Genomic DNA, 19,729 nt, shown 5'->3' with positions numbered 1-19,729 from the left:
CCAAACTAGAGTAGTGACCAAGGATATCAACACACACTTGGTAGGCTAGGCGGAAGGAATTGTTCTTCTTTTCGCGAGCTGAGTGCTGCCGCTACAAAGTTGGACGAGAAAGGGAGGCGCACTGAACGAACTTGCATTGCATTGCATTTAGTTGAGACACACGAGTGATTCAGAGTGAAAATGGCCCTACATACAGATACAGATAACATTAACAACGTCGCCGTCCCTCCTGCACGCGTACGCACTACTGCACTCATCAGAAATCCACGATTGTGCTCTATCTCACCAACATGCAGACATATATACAAATGTTGTACTCAATCCATCCCAAATTGTAAGTCGTTTGACTTTTTTAATATCAAGTTTGACCACTCGTCTTATTCAAAGTTTTGTACAAAATATTACTTTTTTTTGTTGTGTATTGGTTTATTAATAAACGTTCTTCAAGAATGACTTAAAATTTGACTATATTTGCACAATTTTTTTGAATAAGACGACTGGTCAAACTTGGGGTAAAAAAAGTCAAACGACTTACAATTTGGGATGGAGGGAGTAGGTGACAAAGCTAAGCTCGGCTAGCTTCGTTTGTTTGATGATACTGATCGATGAATAGCAGGAGATGACATACAAATCTAGAAAGTGTCATGAAGAATATTTGCTATACATATGCATACATATAAATTTATGTTCATCTTGGGGTAACTCCTTTTGATTTGTTTATCTTACTTTCTCGCGCGTAGTACTAGTATCTGATGCTAATGTTGCTTTTAGTCCGGCCGGGGCACTGAAGCAACGGCGCATGTGCCTTTTACCTAATTATGAACTAGTTTCAGTAGGATCGGATGCCACAATTTTGCATTAGTTTATATGTTGTGTAGCAACGCAAACAACCTAACTAGTGTTCATAATAGCATATTCCTAAGGACTTTTTGATACCCATCTATCCACTGAAATATATGTGTGCTGGAGTACGTAGTTTAGATTGAGGTGGATACACGACAATCCAAACAAGGCCTCCTCATTAATGATTCTCTCAAGATGCACTATGAAAAATATAAATTCTAGAAATTCTCAAAAAAAATCTAAAAAAAATCTATATATCTATATGAATGGTAGACTGATCTTATCATCTTTAACTCTAATTTTTTGTTTTATAAAAAAAAATATACACGCCTTTGCCACTATAAAAATTAGTCTTAAACCAACCCCTAAATCTTGGTATAAAGTGACCTACTACTGTTAATATATAAAATAATCTAAAGTAACCTCTAATCTTATAATTAAAAAAAATACAGAGCAACACACTAATTGCATCCTCAGTTACCCCATGTTTTCTTATAAATTAATCTACAGTGACCCCAAAAACAAAAAAAAATTCTAAATGATCTATTCTTGTCATTAACAAAATCCCAATATACATCTTAATCACTTAAATTCTTGCATTGCTAATATAAAAATAACTAATTCATGGCTTGTAAAGTACCCCTAAATTTTCATGTAAATTATCCATCACTGCTATTATTAAAATAACCTAAAGTATCTCTTGAATCTAACTTATATGCATATTTATCATTAAAAATGTTCCAAAGTACTTCTATATTTGCTTTAAAGTTACTCACTGATGCTATTTAATCCATAAAAAATAACGCAATGTATGCACCCACGAAGCATGTTTACATAAACCATATACATGTGCATAAAGTGGAAAGCATTGAATTCCAAGCCAAATAATACGTTCAGCTTTCTTGTGCCAATACACCTTGTTTTTTTACTCTTACTAAACATTCTTAAAATAACTTACAATTTTGGATGGAGGGAGTAGATCGATGTCATCCTCCTGCATGTTTTATGTAGCTTTTTTTTTGGCGCCTGTGATAACTTTGTTAATATTAAGATTTGTCGGTCAACTTAGTTTGTTAAGATCTTTATAGAGATACAATATGCGTGTGCATATTTATAAGAATATATGTGCTCGTGTATGCGAGTATGCGTCTGTAATTTTTTTTTTTACGCATAGTATCTGAGAAATCTATGTGTGTGTGACATCGGACTACGATGCATGATGATGCTGATATCCATACGTCTAGGCCTTGTTTACTTCCAAAAAATTTTGCAAAATAGGAATAGTAGCACTTTCGTTTGTATTTGATAAATATTGTCCAATTATGGACTAACTAGGCTCAAAAGATTTGTCTCGTTAATTTCGACCAAACTATACAATTAGTTTTTATTTTTATCTATATTTAATACTTCATGCATACGTTTAAAGATTCGATGTGACGGGGAATCTGAAATATTTTGCAAATTTTTTGGAACTAAACAAGGCCCTGCTTCCCGCCCTTATCGTTATCGTTATCGTTAGGGGCGGTCATCAGAAACCGACCGCATGGCATGCTGGCCGCCGGCGGGTCAGAAACCGTTGACATGCATACAAGCAGTATAATCCGTGGCGCCGACGGCTGTATCCACGGTATTTAGTATATGAGAACAATTCAAACAGCCACGCGAATGCAGGAATAAAAAATGACCGTCCCCGTTCTAACATTTTGCTTTTTATATATAGTTTTTGACATGAACGGAATCACATAGTTTAATGAAAAAAATTTACGTAACCTCCTTGACTATAAAGAGTGTGGACTTAAACTGTGGACTCCACCCCTTAAACTATAAAATTAGATTTTGTATCTTTAAACGGTCAAATAACTTTCTCAAGCGGTTTTAGATGATAGTTTTGCTACGGTGGCAGTGATTTTGTCTTATTTATTTATTTATTTATTTATTTATTTATTTATTTATTTATTTATTTATTTATTTATTTATGTTGTATCTTTAAAAAATTATAGCAAATTATGGAAAATTTATAAAAATGAAAAAACTAATTTTGTTAGACTCTAAATGAGTAGTTCTACATAGTGAATATATAATATGGTATACTTTAGTAAAGTTTTTATGTAATTTTAGATCTATGCTTTTCTATATGGTAGGCTGGTAGGAGAGGAGCAAGGGCCAGGTTTTCTGCTGTTGGAGCGGGCATCTGACCCTGAGAAAACCAACACTAGGGCCTTGTTTAGTTCCCACCAAAATCCAAAAAGTTTTTAAGATTCCCCATCACATCGAATCTTGCGGCATAAGCATGAAGCATTAAATATAAACAAAAATAAAAACTAATTACACAGTTTAACTGTAAATCCCGAGACGAATCTTTTGACCCTAATTAGTCTATGATTAGACAATATTCGTCGTAAACAAACGAAAGTGCTACAGTAGCAAAATCCAAAAACTTTTCACATCTAAACAAGGCCCGTAAAACTATTGCCATTTCATCATTTTCTACTAATATCTAATGTACTGATTTATTTTGTCATATATTGATGGTATTCCAATTTTAATTTACCCTTCTCACCCGCTGTGGGCACAATTCCAGCTCGTATTATTTTGCATACTCTGTATTCATTTTCATTGTCGGTTTTCCTGTTTTGCTTCTTTTTTTCCCCAAATGATTTAGGCCTTCTGTCCCCCCCCCCCCCCCCCCACACACACGTGTGTGTGCGCGTGAGAGAGAAAAAAGTCGATAACTTGAAATGGTGATAACGTTGTTGGGCCGGGATGTCCGGAATTCAAGGCCCTTTTGCTCATTTGGGATTTGGATTGGACATGCAATTCCGACTCCCAACTCCCTTTTGCTCATGAGGAGTAGGGACACATTCGGCCTGCTAGGCTTACGGGCCAAAAAAGGTATTTCTAGCTTTCCGCGAACGGCCCGGCCCATGTCCGTATATATGATGGCTTCTCTCAGTCGTTGAGGGATATTCAGCAAAAGTTGTTTTTAGACAGCTAGCTGATGGATGTGAGAGTGTTGTCAGTTCTGAAAATGCTGCCAGAATGAGATTGGATTGCAGTTTTTTTAAAAAAAATTCTATGCGCGTGTCTCCTTGGTTTGGAGTTTGGATGAACATCACTCGCTTTGCATTGCAATTGATGATTGCGTGATACAGTAATTTTCTACTATATCTTGCAGCTATTATATATATCTCCTCCATGTTGCACGCTACGCCATTGAGACGATCGAGGCGACAGATGTATGGAATTCAATTGAGGCATGATGCATGACGACAGATACAATTGCATGCATGGTGACCGTGACCTAGCTAACTAGCCAATCAGCAATACCATCAATCAATTCTACATGCATACACATATGGCGGCCGGCCCGGTCAGCAGGTTGTTGCATTGATCAAGTTGGTTGATGAGCTAAAATCCCTCCCCTGTTACGTAATAGTAGTAACTTCAATCATCTCGTCGTCCGCTGCTGCTGCTGCTGCTGCTGCTTGGTGGAATCGTGATCGGACGTCTGCACGACGACGACGTCGACGGTGGTGGCGCCGTCGTCGTCGTCGTCAGAAGTAGTGACGATGGGCAGGGGCAGCTCGCTGACCTTGGTGGTGGTGACGTCCTCTCGGCCCTTCCCCCAGAGCACGGCGTAGAGCCCCAGGACGATGAGCACGGCGCCGAGCGCGCTGCCGAGGTAGAGCTTCTCGCCCAGCAGCAGCGAGCTGAGGACGGCCACCACCAGCAGCATGAGCGGGTTGAAGACGGACGCGAACAGAGGTCCCCGCTTCTTGACGCACCAGGACAGCACGACGAGCATGACGCCCGAGGCCAGGACGCCCGAGTAGGCGACGGAGAGCAGGCGGACGTCGAGGCCCAGCCGCCACTGCGCGACGACGTCGTGGCGACTCCAGATCAGCGCCAAGGCCACGGACTGCAGCGTGCTCATCACGCACATGAGCGCCGTGCTGGAGTAGTGGAACGGGTACTCCTTGCTGAGCTTGGCCTGCAGGATGAGCCAGAGCGCGTAGAAGACGCAGCTGCTGATGCACAGCAGCGAGCCCATCACGCGGTTGGCGGCCTGATCATCATCCGGCGGCGGGTGGTGGTGCACGGCGCCGGCGCCGGCGCGGGCGAGGTTGACGTGGCTGTGCCACGGTGTGATGTCGGCGCCCTTGTAGAAGGTGAGCAGCATGGCGCCGGCGACGCCCAGCAGGGTGCCGGCCACCTTGGCCTGGCCCGAGGCGGCGCGGATGGCGAGTCCCTCGTAGCGGAAGATGAGCGCCAGCACGAAGGTGACCCCCGGGATGAGGTTGGTGGTGGCGGAGGCGAAGGTGGCCGAGGTCAGCTTCATGCCGGAGATGTACAGGTTCTGCGCCAGCGAGCCCCTGCGTACGTACGTACGTACGTTACACAACACGGTGTTGGTAGCTAGCTAGCTAGCTAGCGACACGACATGCTGGGCTGGGGTGGCACGAGACGAGGCCGCCCGCCGGCCACGTATGTACATGTAAAGTTATTAGTATGCAGCATGCAAGGCTTCTAGAGATGTGCAACCTAGCTAGCTGAAATCAATCTCTCTCAATTATGCATGCATATATACCTGCACAAACTAGCTAGGTATTACAGAGTGGTACATACAGTATGTATAGACGTATAATGCATACAGACATGCACGCAGTAGTAGTTGCAGAGCTATATGTAGCTAGCTAGGTGGCCACGCGCATATGCATGGGCATTATGTCAGTGGTCAGTGACTGACACGTCCGGAGCATGCGATGCGAACGGGCAAAGGCAAAAACAAAATTGCAGGCAGACAAGGATGGCAATGGCAATATGCATGGCACGCGGCAAAAATATTCAGTAAACTGGCGATTATTGCAAGTGTCTACTGTATAAAACACAAACAGACGCCCGGGCTCCCAATCCCCCAACTACTGAATGTTGAGTCAATAAGCACGAGAGCTGATAGTGATAGATAGATCATCACCATCCGAGATCCGATCCTGTGGTGTATGCAACCAAATAAAGCTTTATTTTATTTCCTTCTCCGGCCCTCGATGCCAACCAAAAAGTGGTTTTTGGTTTGCTCTTGCTCCGGCAAGCACCTCGTGACGACAAATTTTGCATTGTGTGTGTGTGTGTGTAAAAACATGCATATATAATATACATAGTGTGTGCTGTGGGTGCGCTGCCGGAATTGCTTGGATGCGTGGTGGAGGACATGTGGTCGGTCTAGCTTGTTAGTTAGTAGCATCACGTGCAAAAGCTAGCTGTGTTTTGCTGATGTGCACCCGCCCGCCCGGCATCTATCTATCTATCTATCTATCTATCTATCTATCTATCTGTGGCACCTGAATTCCGGCACGCAATCTGCTTCATCTACATGCATGTTGCCAAACTAATTGAACTAGCTATATACCGCACATCAAGAAAGAAACAAAAGGTGATACTAGTCGATGAAATACATGAATGTTTTTTTTTGACAGATCGAGTGAAATTGATCAATACCGGAGTACATATATATATAGAGAAATTTTACAATAAAACTCACCCGGTGAGGCCACATATGAAAGACATCACCAACACTCTCCACGTCAACTTTGTCCGTCTCTTCCTGAAACATCGAATTTCCACACATACAAAAAGTTAGAATGATTTATCCACCGTACACGTACTGATCATCACTTATCTGATCGAAGTTGGTGATTTAATTTAGGCCGTATGCAGGCTCTGCCCATCAGATCAGCAGAGAAGCTAGTGCAAGATATAAGAAAACAAGTGATACATATGTTGTGTTCTGGAATATATAGGAAGCGAGTGCTGTGAGAGTGGAGAAGAGAAAAAGAAAAATGGACGGCTGCTGGCACTAGTACCAAGCATGCAAGTTCCTTTTTGCTTTTGCCCTTGAACTAATTTTGCCTCCGGATTGAAATAGAAAGGTCAGCACAGCACGATCGAGATGTATGGAGGGCCGGCGGCGACGATCGATGCAGAAAAAGACGAATTGAACAAGGATCGTCATCGATCGGACGCCATGGCCGATCATCGATGGCAAGCGCTGCTATATATATATATATATATATATATATATATATATATAAGTCGATCTAATAACTAGATAGACAGATACAGTACCTCTCTATGAAGTAGGCGAGTGGCGCGAGGAAGGCGGAGGCGAAGAGGTAGCGGTAGGCGACGAGCACCCTCATGTCCATGCCGTCCGACACCGCCAGCTTGTAGAATATGTTCACGCCCGCAGACATCACCTGAATCGCCACCATCGCCGCCACCGGCTTCGCCACATCGCATCCGCCGCCGCCGCCGCCCCCCATGTTTGCCGGCGGGCGACGCGACGGGACGATGGGGCCCGGCCGGTACGGTGTATGTAATGTAATGTAATGGATGGCTACTATATATGCAGGGCCAGGGGAGGGGCCGGTGGAGCTTGGTTGCCGAGCGGCGCGGCGTATATATAGGCGAGGCGAGCAGAGCCACAGAGACAGAGACGACGACACAGACTACTATACTCGTGTCGTGTGCATGCGTCAGCGAATGGCGGCCTACTCCTACGTACGTCCTAGTACACTACGCCGCGTACTTCGGAGAAATTGAATTTGGAAACTACGTACGTCCTGCGAACCATGCACTCACGCTACCCGTCGGCCAGCCGTAGTAGAAAGGACGGGTGAATGACAGTTGACAGGGATCACTGAGTGCCCACGAGTGCCCTTGTTTTTGATTATAAAAAAATGGATTTTAATACTGTAGTATTTTTATTTAAAAACCATTGTCCAATCATGAAGTAACTAAATTTAAAAGATTCGTCTCGTGATTTACAGACAAACTAACCTTCATCTTCGCTAAAGAGCTCAAATTAACCTCTTTGTTCATGCACCGCTCCTAGCCCACCTCACCTGGGCTTCCTTAGTCCTTTGCACTAGCTACCTCGCCATGCCACCAGCCTCTTTGCTAATTCGCGCCTCTACTCCCTTCTTTACTTCTTCGCCATGGAGGCGCAAGATCTGATGATGACACCTGAAGGTTTATTCTTTTTATTTTGCGTATGTTGTGTGCCTTCAAGACCCTCGTGGTTCAATCTCTATACTTCATCTTCATACATTCAAAACATCTTCACCATTTCCTCGCCCTTCAGGAACCGCTCTTCGCCTTTCCACCGTCTTTACTCCATTTCCATAACCTTTGGATCCCCTACATCCACATGGAACATAGTGCATCTTTGTGGAGGTGGCGGAAAGAGGGATTAGGAAGAAGGGGATAGCATTTCGGAAGATCTCGAAATCTAAAAGCAAATCTATATGGTGTTAACCCATACATTTTTTTTATAAAAAAAATGGTATTAAAAAATAAAAGTATTTTATGTAGGACAAAACTAATATGGTGTATGTAAAAAAAGGATAAAGTAGTATCATTATTTATGATTTCACAAGTAGGTGGCACTATGAAAATAAATTTTAAAACTAACGACACAGTTTGACTTAGTACTTAAGCTAAAATTATATTTTACTTAATTTATAATTTTTGTCAAATGAAAGACAGTTTGACTTAGTGCTCAAGCCAAAATTATATTTTATTTGGACGGGTCTCTCTCCATTGTTGGTTCATGAAACCAAAATAAAAAGCTGCCGGCTATTCTCCAGGATCTACTTCTACAAAAGTGGTGAAAAAAATATCAAATAAAGTGTTTGCAAGTTCGCCACATGCGTGGGTGGGCCTCCCAGATCGACAACTGCGTGGCACACAGCTCTTGACCTCGTTGACTACACGTATATATATATCCTTTAATTATTATTTTTTTGGCTTTTTTCACATGCACAAAGTGCATGCATGTGGTACATTGAGCAGTACGTACATCCACTAATCGCCACTAAAATTATTTGGAATCTACTCAAGCTTTTCTCTCTCTGCGTGCTGCACTTTAATCTGTATGTATAAGATTTCTGTTTTGAGCCGAGTGAATTTTATCTAGCTAGTGCCCGTCCATGGCAATCCAACGTGCAAGCTAATTAAGGGGCATCCCCCAATCAACTCAACACAAGTGCGCGACCACAAAAAAAAAAAAAAAAAAAACTCAACACAAGTGCGCGACCTACAAAACTTTGACTGTATGCATGATAGCACGAATGCATAAAGAGCACACAGAGGGCTACCAACGAGGTATACATGGCAGGGTCAAAACGTAGTACTGTTTTCCAACACGCCTAAGGAATTTTGTGTCTAATGCATGAACCACACACATGCATGTTCAATCAGATAATTGTTTGTACCTTTTTCTTTCTCAAAAAAAATGAAGAAGAGAAAACCACAGGTGCAACATCAATTAAATTAAATTTAACTCGAACAGTGGAGAAAACCTTGTAGCCCACAGCTCATCAATGCCAATCACAATGCCAAAAAGTTTATGAAATAATCTAATTTGGCAATTGGCATAACTTCGGGATGATCTTTGCACTCTCTTTTCTTCTTCCTCTCTCCATCTAATTTCTGTACAAAGCTTATTATTTTATTTTCCATTTGTTTATGCACAAAAATTGATCCAAATCTTATAATTTATCATTATCCCTATGACATTTTCTTAAGGAAACCTTCATCTTCGAGCCACTGCTGCATCAACCAAGGGTGTAGAGAACAATTTTATCCATTTAAAGTAAATGCCTTTTTTTTTGTCACATAATGCTCTTTAAATGTGTGTACTATAGGAAGTTAATCTAGCTTATTTGGCTGAGGATGTAAAATCCATGCGTAGACCACGTCTAGGTGATTAATTTATTTGTTCTCAGTATATACTAAGGGCCAGTTTGGAACACGACAAAAATTCATGTTCTTGCGTTTTTTCTTGTGAAATTAAACTAATTCCTATAAAATTCTTTTGTGACTTCCGTGAAATTTCTATATTCCAAATATGCCCTAATATGTAGAATTATATAGTTCCTCCTAGGTTCTAGTTTTTTTTTCCTAAAAAAAGGTACACGCGAGAAATCAAACCCCGACAAAGTGCTTTCACTTTTAACTTAATTAATTTATATTTAGACATAATAAATTGATTCTTATGAAATTCATGTGTTCCAAATGCCCTAATAATGATAGCTCTGTCCCTAGTTCAACTATATATAGACCAGCCGCGAAATAATTGCGGGTCTTTTTGTACTTTGCTAGCTATAGGGTACCCATTTCCACTTCCACGCATTATATGCATTCATTTCTGTTTATATACTGATTGATGTCTTTCCATGCATTCCGATCGCATAGGTAGGCCCAGATACTTGAATCATATGAAATGGAGAGAAAAAAGACGTAACAAGCTTGTCACATGAGTCTGCGACAGCGATATACCATGTCTGCCTCAATCACCATTTTCTCCTATTCCAACTATAGTCATGGACTACTCACATCTCGGTCACGACCAGCACTTTTTCCACAGGGCTGGCTGCTTTATGTACGTATTAAAATCACAATATAGAAGCAGACAGTTATATACTTAGATAGACGGAGACACCTCGCTATCCATGAGCACATTATAAACCACACTAAAAAAATCAACAACATCTATCCCAATAAACACATCTACTAAAAGAACAAAAAATATGAATACCCTTATTTAGCTAAGAACTTCAACCCACGTGAATAAGTTAAAGAAAACCAACCAACTATATATATATGAATATAGAAGTAGTCTCTCCATCCTGAAATAGAATACATTGCGACTTCTAAAATTTATATTAAAATACAATACATTCTATATAATGACTATTATTTCAATTTGGCAAGGTTTCTTAAAAAGGTAGTCACGATTAAAGAGAAACTCTATAATTAGAATAATCTATAGGTACATGCGTGATTTGAGTGTTTTCTTAGTTGTCTTAAAATTTATAGAACACACTATATTACAAGACATAGAGAGCATGTATGTAAAATGATGTGAACCAACATACAAGCTTTGAGGAGGCCATTATGGAATACAGGCACCTGTCAGCCTACGGAAACAAACACCAATTTGTAGTGGAAACATTTCATCATGATAAAGTGAAAAAGGTTGCGCATGCAGTGAACAGACATATACCATGTTTGGAACACTCGGACTTTATAGTACTCCACTATGAATAAATTTTTGGTGGGAAGAAAAAGCACAAGTGCGCAGATGCCATATATATGCCAATAGAATAATGAAAGGGAAAATATTTTTTTATTATATTCCACAAGGAAAAAAGCCATTTGTGCGTTACTGAGAGGTGCAAATTGGTGACGAATAAATTACTACTAGCTGGCGAGTCAGATTCTAAATATTTCCTAGCGAATTTGCAATTGATGATTGACGAGTCGTATCTGAAAGCTCGGTAGGGTAGCCTTTGCTTTTGAAGCATTTCCTTTAATGTATTCCATCGAGCATTGCTTTATTTAGCTTATATATACTCCTTTCATCTTAAATTATAAGTCGTTTCAAGAATCTTGGAGAGTCAAAGCATATTTCAAGTTTGACTAAAATTATAAAAAATCATAAAAATTTATGATATTAAATAAATATAGTATGAAAATATGATTAATAAAAAAACCTAAAGATACTTAGTTGGTATTATAAATATTATTATCTTAAACTTGGGTGGTCTGATTTCCTAAAATTTTTGGAATAACTTATAATTTGGAATGGAGGGTGTACTATACTACCTCTATTCCAAATTATAAGATGTTCTGGCTACCTTTGCTATGCATTTATGTCTAGATGCATAATAAAAACAATGTATCTAAAAAAGCCAAAACGTCTTATAATTTAGAATAAAGGGGGGGTATATTTGACCTTTTATTATGATTTTTCATCATTGCATATATTATTAGCCAATAGTAATTTTTTCTTTTGTCGACTTAAATTACTTCCTTTGTATATGAATAAATCAATTCTTAGAGTTGGTTTATTAAGTTAAACTATTTTGATATTTGATCAAATTTAAAGAAAAGAGCACCAGTTTGATTATGTACTCACTCTGTCCAAATAAGTGTCGTTCACATCTCCAAGGAGTCAAATGCTTTTAACTTTGACCAAATATATATACAATAAAATATAAATATTTATAGTACATAATTAGTATGATTAGAGAATCGCAAAACTATTTTCATAATAAACTTATTTGAAGCTACAACTATTGCTAATATTTTTTTAGAAACCTAGTTAAATTTAAAAAAGTTTGATTGGCATAAATACCATACAACACTTATTTTAGGATAACATGTACACTTGTTTGCTTGTCTGAAAAGTTATGATTGGAAGTATTGCTCGCTTATTTATTGTGAGAAAAAAATACTATTGGCTGACAGAAAAAGTACGGCTTATAAGACAAGCGAAAGTATTTTAGGGACGGAGGAGGAAGTAACATTTGGACCATATCTGATGCTTGTTGTACGGAGCTTGATGTGCAACAGGTATTATAATTATATCGTATCAATCAATAACTAAAGTGGTATTCGTTCCCAATTATCTCTGTGGTCGTACTACTAATAGTACTAACTTGATTTCTTGCATTGCGCCATGTGTTTCTTTAGCACTTGAAAGCAGCTGGGGCTAATTGTTTACTTCTTATCCAAACATAAATATAAGTAATCATGATTCGATTAGCCACTGATGTTGACTAACTTAAGAGCATCTTCAAGAGACTTGCCATTTGCTTCCGTATATTCCTTCTGATTTAGCTATTTTAATTTGAAGCAAAATATGTCTCCAACGGACTGGCCATCTCAATATCTAAAAGTAGCTAGAGGCTATTCCACGTTTTTTTTCGCTCGGCAAAAAAAAAAAAGTCAGCGGGCTCGCTCGCCAAACACCTTGTTTAGTTTCTAAAAAATTTAAAGATTTTCCGTCATATCGAATCTTATGACACATGTATAGAATATTAAATTTAGACGAAAACAAAAACTAATTACACAGTGTCTGTAAATCGCGAGATGAATCTTTTGACCCTAATTAGTCTATGATTGGACAATATTTGCCACAAACAAACGAAAGTGCTACATTATCCAAAATCCAAAATTTTTACAAACTAAGGCCTTGTTTAGTTCGCAAATTTTTTTTATTTTTGGCTACTGTAGCATTTCGTTTTTATTTGACAAACATTGTCCAATCACATAGTAACTAGGCTCAAAAGATTCATCTCACAAATTACAGGTAAACTATGTAGTTAGTTTTTATTTTTGTCTATATTTAATGTTGCATGCATGTGACCAAAGATTCGATTTGACGGAGAATCTTGAAAATTTTTGCAAACTAAACAAGCCCTAAACAAAATTGCGCGGCAGCTGTGGCCTCTACCGCACGTCATCTCCATTTCCACGATGCTGAGCTTCTCAGCCACGAGCACGATTCGTCGCCCGCGGTGGACTCCGGACAGGGGCGGTCGAGCGGTAGCGGCCCGCGACGTTGCCCACCTTTGTCGCCTGCGGCGGACTCCGGGGCCCGTGTCAAGCTAGCTAGCTAGGGCATGGGAATTAATGGTAGTGACCACCGTCGACTCTCGAACAGGGGCTGAAAGAGGACGGAGAGTACGGAGGGACGATGATAAGGAAGATGATGGATTTTATTTTGGTGATGACTGAGCTCTGGATAGCAATTTTTACCAAGACTGTTGGAGTAGTCCAGTTTTTCTGCTAGCCTTTCATTTTTTTACAAAATAGCTAAATCATCAAATTTAGAATATCTTTTTTAGCAAATCTCTTGAAAATGCTCTTACAATGTTTGGTATATAGCTCCTGAGTGCTATGGCTAGCTCCTCCTGAAAAATACTGTATTAGTACTGTTTGAAACTCTAGCATGGGAATTGTTTTAGTTTTCGAGGCAAAAAATAAAACCGGGAAGAAGAGAAGCTGACAACGCTACAATTTCTAGCTCCACCAGCTTTGTGCTATAATGCTGCTACAGTAATCAACAGTTATGAAGCTGGAGCATATGAGAGCCGTGCTATAAATACAGTTCATATGAGCCTCTTGATTGTTTAAAAAGTCATAGCTAAAAGTACTGTTCGTTGATTTATTGTAAGAGAAAAACACTGTTGGCTAACAGAAAAAATACGACTTATAAGATAAGTGAATGTAGCGCCATATAACAATTAAATGATATGGCTAGTCTACGAAGCAGCGTCATGAATTTGTGCACCAGGATAAACTACATATTCAATTCACTTGTAAAGCTTGTGTAGCACTGTTGTAACTATGCATTCAGATTTTGCTAACTTTCATAATGAAGCTAGAGATGTCAACTACACGTTTGTCAGTCTATATAACAATTAATAATTTTTGGATGTATATTATATTAGTGGTCAAAGTTAGATGATTTTATGTCTTAGTGCAATTAATTGAGATGTACTATTTCATTCATTATCTATGGTCGGAGAAATAAAGTAGTAAACAGAATTGTCCTCACATACTGTACTATAAACAAAAGAGCATCTTTCTTTACATATTGTTGAGTGCGCGCTACCTAGACAAAGCTTCACACTTCACTTGTGGAGTGACGACTGGTTTCCTTTGCTGGGGTAGTCAGTTTCAGTCGTCACATCGGACTATCGGAGGTGGTAGCTGTCTTCCCTGTCCCGCATGAACCAGGGACGACAAAAGGTAGGATCAAATCATCAAGCAACATTCTTGTTCCGGGAGACACGATGAGATTGAGCGCAACGATATATAATGGACACTAGTCCACAAAACATTTTCGAAGATGGACAAGCCATCCCACTCTAACCAAAGATCACTATCTAGTACAAAAAAATATTTTCATAGCCAGGCACCTTAAGGACAATAAAGTCTTTAGAATTTAAACCCATGACCTACTCCGCAATAACACCTCTTTAGAACATCTCAAAGAGTTTTTCTAAAATTTATTACTTTCTAAATCATCATATGGAGGGTTATTTAAGTAGAAATCATTTTTATATCTTTGTACTCTCAAACAACTTTTTTATATCTTGTTCTCACTCTCCATCTTTGCCTAGCGAATAGATGATGTCTATATTGGGGATCCAATTAAAGAGACTATTAAAGGGTATTTTTCACTAAAATCTATATTCCTATAAATTACGAAGGATATAGCGAGCCTCTTGGAGTTACTCTCACGACCACAATATATATAGAATTCTATATATTTTCACTACTATAGAAATGATTTTTGCGAGACACTATCCTTTAATTAATCGAGACAGTCACAAAATTCAACCGCCTCCAAAATACCTGGCGATAAATGGAGGTGGTCCCTTTTAAGAGGTGTTCAAGAGATACCCGTCTCCAAAAAAAGATTTATGGAGATTGACATCTTAACATAACCGCTTCCGAAAATGATCTATTTGTAGAGGCGGTTGTCTTAGGGTGCCCGTCTACATAAATCCATTTTCGGAGGCAGACGCAATATAAGAACAATCCTAAACTATAGGCCTAGCTCCCACCTAGGCAGCCCATCTCAACCTAATATTACACTCATCGCATATATACACATAGAGATAGGATTTCATTCACTTTTCACTCTCAGTCGACCCTTCCCACCCGATGCCTCCGGCACCGACGCCACAACCCCAGACCCTGACGCCAATCGGCCCCACACTCGCCCCTTCCTTTCCCTCACCTCTCCGCTCTCACCTATGATAGTCCTCACCTGAGGCTCCTCCCTTCTCTCCTCCATGGAGCACGAGCTCGGCCGGTGCAGGGCGTGCACACCTCCATCTCCTCTCCATCTTCCCCACGAAACCTGAGCTCGGTCGGTGCACGGGGAGGCTGGTGGTGCACCCCTCTCCCTCAAGCTCTGCCAGCACACGGGGAGACCAGATTCGGCCCCGCATGTAGGGGGATATGGTGGTGGCAATTTCCACCACGGTGGATCTGGCGGCGACGGGCTCCACCGTGGCAGGTTCGGCCCCAATGTGGGCGGATCTACCGATGACAGACTCCACCATGGCGTATCTGACACAACGCGGATGGATCTAGCCCTAGCACGGGCGGTTCCGACAGCGATGGATCTGGCCTCGACATGGGTGGATCCGCTGGTGACGGCGAGTCGGCGACGTGCAACCAAGATCCTAGCCCACGTCCGGTTCAGGCTGCAGGAATTTTCTTTTTTTTTACTTTTATTTTGGAGACGGACAAAACAACTGCCTCCATTAATCTAGCATTAACAATGACTTTTGATTGGAAGCGGTTGCAATGCCCGCCTCCCTTATGTTTGCGTAGTAGTTTTTAGAGACATTTTGTGATCTTGTATTTAATATCTTGGCTACTAAATGAACTGAAATGAAACAAAAGCTTCAACTACAAAAATTTAAATCTTGTCAAGGACTATAACTTTAGTACATGATATGTCTCCATTCGAGGTTATTTGAAAAAAATAAAAAAATTGAATATCAAAATATGTGAGTTTAAAACAAACATTTGACACGAAAAAACTTCAAGTAAAAAACTTATCAAAATTAAATATGTAGACCAGGTTGACCACTATAACTTTGGCATTAACTACATGAACTTTTATAGCCATTTAGAATTCTTAAATTTGAATTTTAAAATCTACTATAAACTTAAAACACATATTTAGAACTCTAAATGACTTTCATAAAAAATTCAATTACATAGCTATAGATTGTATTGAAAACTACAATTCTTATACAGGCCATGTGTCAACATCCGAGGTTCTTTAAAAATTTTAAATTTCAAATTATATGAACTTAAAATAATAATTTGAAACTCTAAACAGTTTCAAATCAAAAACTTCTTACATACAAAGTTGTAGATCGCGCCGAGAGCTTAACCTTGATATAAAGTTTGTCTTCATTTGATTTTATATGAAAAAGTTATAAGTTATTTTTTAGATAAAACTATTTTTAGAGACACTCTTAATTGATTTTTAGAGGTGGACATTTAGAATGGCCGTCTCTGTTAATATAGATTTTTAGAAACAGGCATATAAGATGTCTGAAAATCAATTTAGAAAAAAACGAGCATTCTAAGGGCATGTACAGCGGGTCTGTTCAAGCCGTGCAATTTTTGTCAAAAGCCCCCCGCCGACATCAGGAGACGAAGGCCTCGTCGTCTCGTGAGGCGACGGCCAAGGCTCGTGGCCCGATGCCAAGACGTCGGCTCCAGTACCCGTTGTATGAAGACTCGGCTGCCGCGCGGATCCCGTGTCCGCCTTCGCTCGCGCTGGTGCCCTTTACCTGCCACAGCCTGCCTTACAGGCGATGAGGGCCGATCTCGATCTTCTCCGTGTGTGCGAGATTTTGGTGTCCTCCCCTGCTCGCGCGCTTGCGACCATAGGGCTCGCCGCCGGCCGGCCGGTAGCCCACCCCCAACCTCTCGTCGTCTGCCTTCGTGCCGTAGCTGCGTGTGTGCCGCCATCAGAGCTGGGCCTTGGAGGTGCAGTAGTCAATGGAGCTGCTGTCTGACGCCACGGCAGTACCCATCACGGAGGCAAGCATCGTCGGCGGTGCAAGGCTGTGGCGATCCCAGGCGGGTCACCGAGCGCACGCAGCCAACGCCAGCACTTTGGTCGGATCTAGATGCAAGAACAAGCGATTTCTTCTGACACCACAACAAATACAAATTTTTAATTACTTCTACAACTTATCTGGGCAGGAACGTGAGCAACTTCCAAATATTTTAGTGTTTTAGTTATATATTTTGGCTATATGATTTGAGAATAAACAATGTTGTAGTTTATTAAAAGTTCAACGCAATACAACGTTACACAAAGATCGTTTCATAGTTGATCTTTGTTGCATATAAAAGCATTAAATTTCTTGTAGACGAGCTTTTTTCTGGGGTTGCATAGGTCGTCTTTTTAATCGTCTTTACGTTGTATTCGAGGTTCTTGCAGACTACCCTGTCTGTGGGTTGAACATGCCCTAAGATGATCACCTCTTTAAATAGGCTTCTTTGAAACTAAAATGACCTATAGCTAGTTTGGGATGGACGACGGAGTGACTCTGATCGATCCGCAGGGACGATGTTTAACAATTAGTTTGAAGTCGCTGATAGTCGAATTTGGATTCTTAAATGCATATATGCATATGCTGCATCATATCAACTATCTGTGATCGTTTCATCGATCATTATATATAGTGCATATATATACACAGGTGATCGATCGAGTAGGCAGCTAAAAAGGACGAATGCTTTGTGTGTCATGAGTAATCCATGGATGTGCATGTCCATCATATCCGATCGATCCCATCCCCGTCCGCTTTTCTTCATGCATCGTCGATTTGATTTGAAGATCACGACGGAAATCGATATGGATGGACCGAGCGAGATAAATATGCATGATCGATTTCGTAAACAAGCTTTGCTTTTATTGATGCATTGATTGTTGCATTGCATGCATGCAATAGATGGAGCAGCTAGTAAGTATGGTGCATACTTTCTCTGTCGTGAAATACGTCCTGAAATAAAGTGTATTTGTGATTTCTAAAATTTATATTAAAATATAATATATTTTTACATAATAACTGTGTTTCGTTTTGATAGGTTTGTTAAAAAGAAAGCTAAAATTTTGAGAGAAATTCTATAATTAAAATAATTTATGAGTACATATATTATTTGAGTGTTTCTTAAATTTCATAAAACATATTATATTATGGAACGGAGTGAGTAAGAAAAGATCGAGCACACGTATATAGTAGGCAGCGACAGATAGGCAGAGTGTTGGGTTGGCGCCGTTCCATCGATAGATTAGGTGCGACAGATATACTGGCTGCCTGTGCGCACTCCAACTGAAATTCCTATATGCATACACAAACAAGGTAAAGTGGACCATATCATATCGCAGTATCGATGACTATACCAACCTGAAGTCCTAAACCTATAACTTTTTACCTCAGCTTGGTGATACTACAGTATATAGCTAGCTAGCTAGCTAAGCTAGCGCACACGGAGAGCAGCAGGCAATCGTGCATCGGATGCATGCAGATGCAGGCAGCGGTTAAAAGCTAGCTACCTCTCATGCCTCGATACACACAGATTCCACTTACAGATCCAAGATCTATTTGACTTGACGTGAGAGCTTATACTACCGTGTCAAAAGACCACTCAGAAGATCGACCCTGGTATCACTAGCACACACAGGACTAATTTTCTGAGATAAAAAACATTATCAGTGACGCCTGCCTATATCATGGCATATCTAGGTTAATATATATATATAGAGGATATTTAATTACTTGTTGATTGCATATATATACTCGAGGCAAGTTTGGGGCGTATATACAAGGAAAACCTTTGGTATATGTAGGTGTGCAAAAATTGCTCGTTGCTTTGGGTTTGTCCAGCAGTGACGTATGGTTCGATCAGGTGTGTGCTTAGTGCATGGATCGCTACCTAAGGCCTTGTTTAGTTCACCTTAAAACCAAAAAGTTTTCAAAAATCTTGTGGCACATGCATGAAACATTAAATATAGATAAAAACATTTTACTTTTGGAAACTAAACAAGGCTTAATTAAGTAAGAAAACACGCACCGTCATTAATTGTAGCTTGTACAGTACGTAGCATGCATTCAATTCCATCAGAGATTTTAATTTCTGGACCTAAATAAAAGAAAAGGAAACGAAGCTGAGAGCTTTTTTTTTTTTGGTTTTGGGTTGTCGCCTAACATACGTACGTACGTGGACGTCGACGTGGCTAGCAGCTAGTATGCCAACTGCCCAAAATGCAAATGGATGCATGGTGGAGCACTACACACGATCGACTTGGGCGACTGAATAATGATGAAGAAACTCCATCATCATCAGTCCGGCTTGCTGCCTGCCTCGATCATCATCTTTTTGGAGCTCCATGGTACGTACGGTACATATACATCAGGCAGCTGGCAGGCATGTCCCACGTGACGATTTGCATGCGTTGCTTCCCCATCCATCCATCCATTCCAGC

The 19,729-nt window shown here is 40.3% G+C and overlaps 1 protein-coding gene across 1 annotated transcript; it reads right to left on the bottom strand.

Annotated features, from left to right (window-relative positions):
• On the bottom strand, window positions 3,944–7,258 carry LOC8055463 (WAT1-related protein At1g68170). Its single transcript, XM_002447322.2, has 3 exons — window positions 6,967–7,258; window positions 6,383–6,445; window positions 3,944–5,216 (listed from the first exon to the last, which is right to left on the bottom strand). Exons 1-3 carry the CDS (start codon window positions 7,161–7,163, stop codon window positions 4,292–4,294), a joined length of 1,185 nt encoding a protein of 394 aa, XP_002447367.2. The 5' UTR covers window positions 7,164–7,258; the 3' UTR covers window positions 3,944–4,291.

This window comes from Sorghum bicolor, chromosome 6 (assembly GCF_000003195.3).
Source record: "Sorghum bicolor cultivar BTx623 chromosome 6, Sorghum_bicolor_NCBIv3, whole genome shotgun sequence".
NCBI lineage: Eukaryota > Viridiplantae > Streptophyta > Magnoliopsida > Poales > Poaceae > Sorghum > Sorghum bicolor.
Note: the sequence above shows the minus strand (reverse complement) of the source record. Positions and strands in the feature narration are given on the sequence as shown.

Excerpts from the sequence above, each read along its gene's own strand:
- LOC8055463 (XM_002447322.2), bottom strand. The coding sequence starts at position 7,163 with ATGGGGGGCGGCGGCGGCGGCGGATGCGATGTGGCGAAGCCGGTGGCG. Across the intron at positions 6,446-6,966 it reads CTCGCCTACTTCATAGAGAG|GAAGAGACGGACAAAGTTGA; the intron begins GTACTGTATCTG and ends TCGATGTTTCAG. Across the intron at positions 5,217-6,382 it reads TTCATATGTGGCCTCACCGG|GGGCTCGCTGGCGCAGAACC; the intron begins GTGAGTTTTATT and ends GTACGTACGCAG.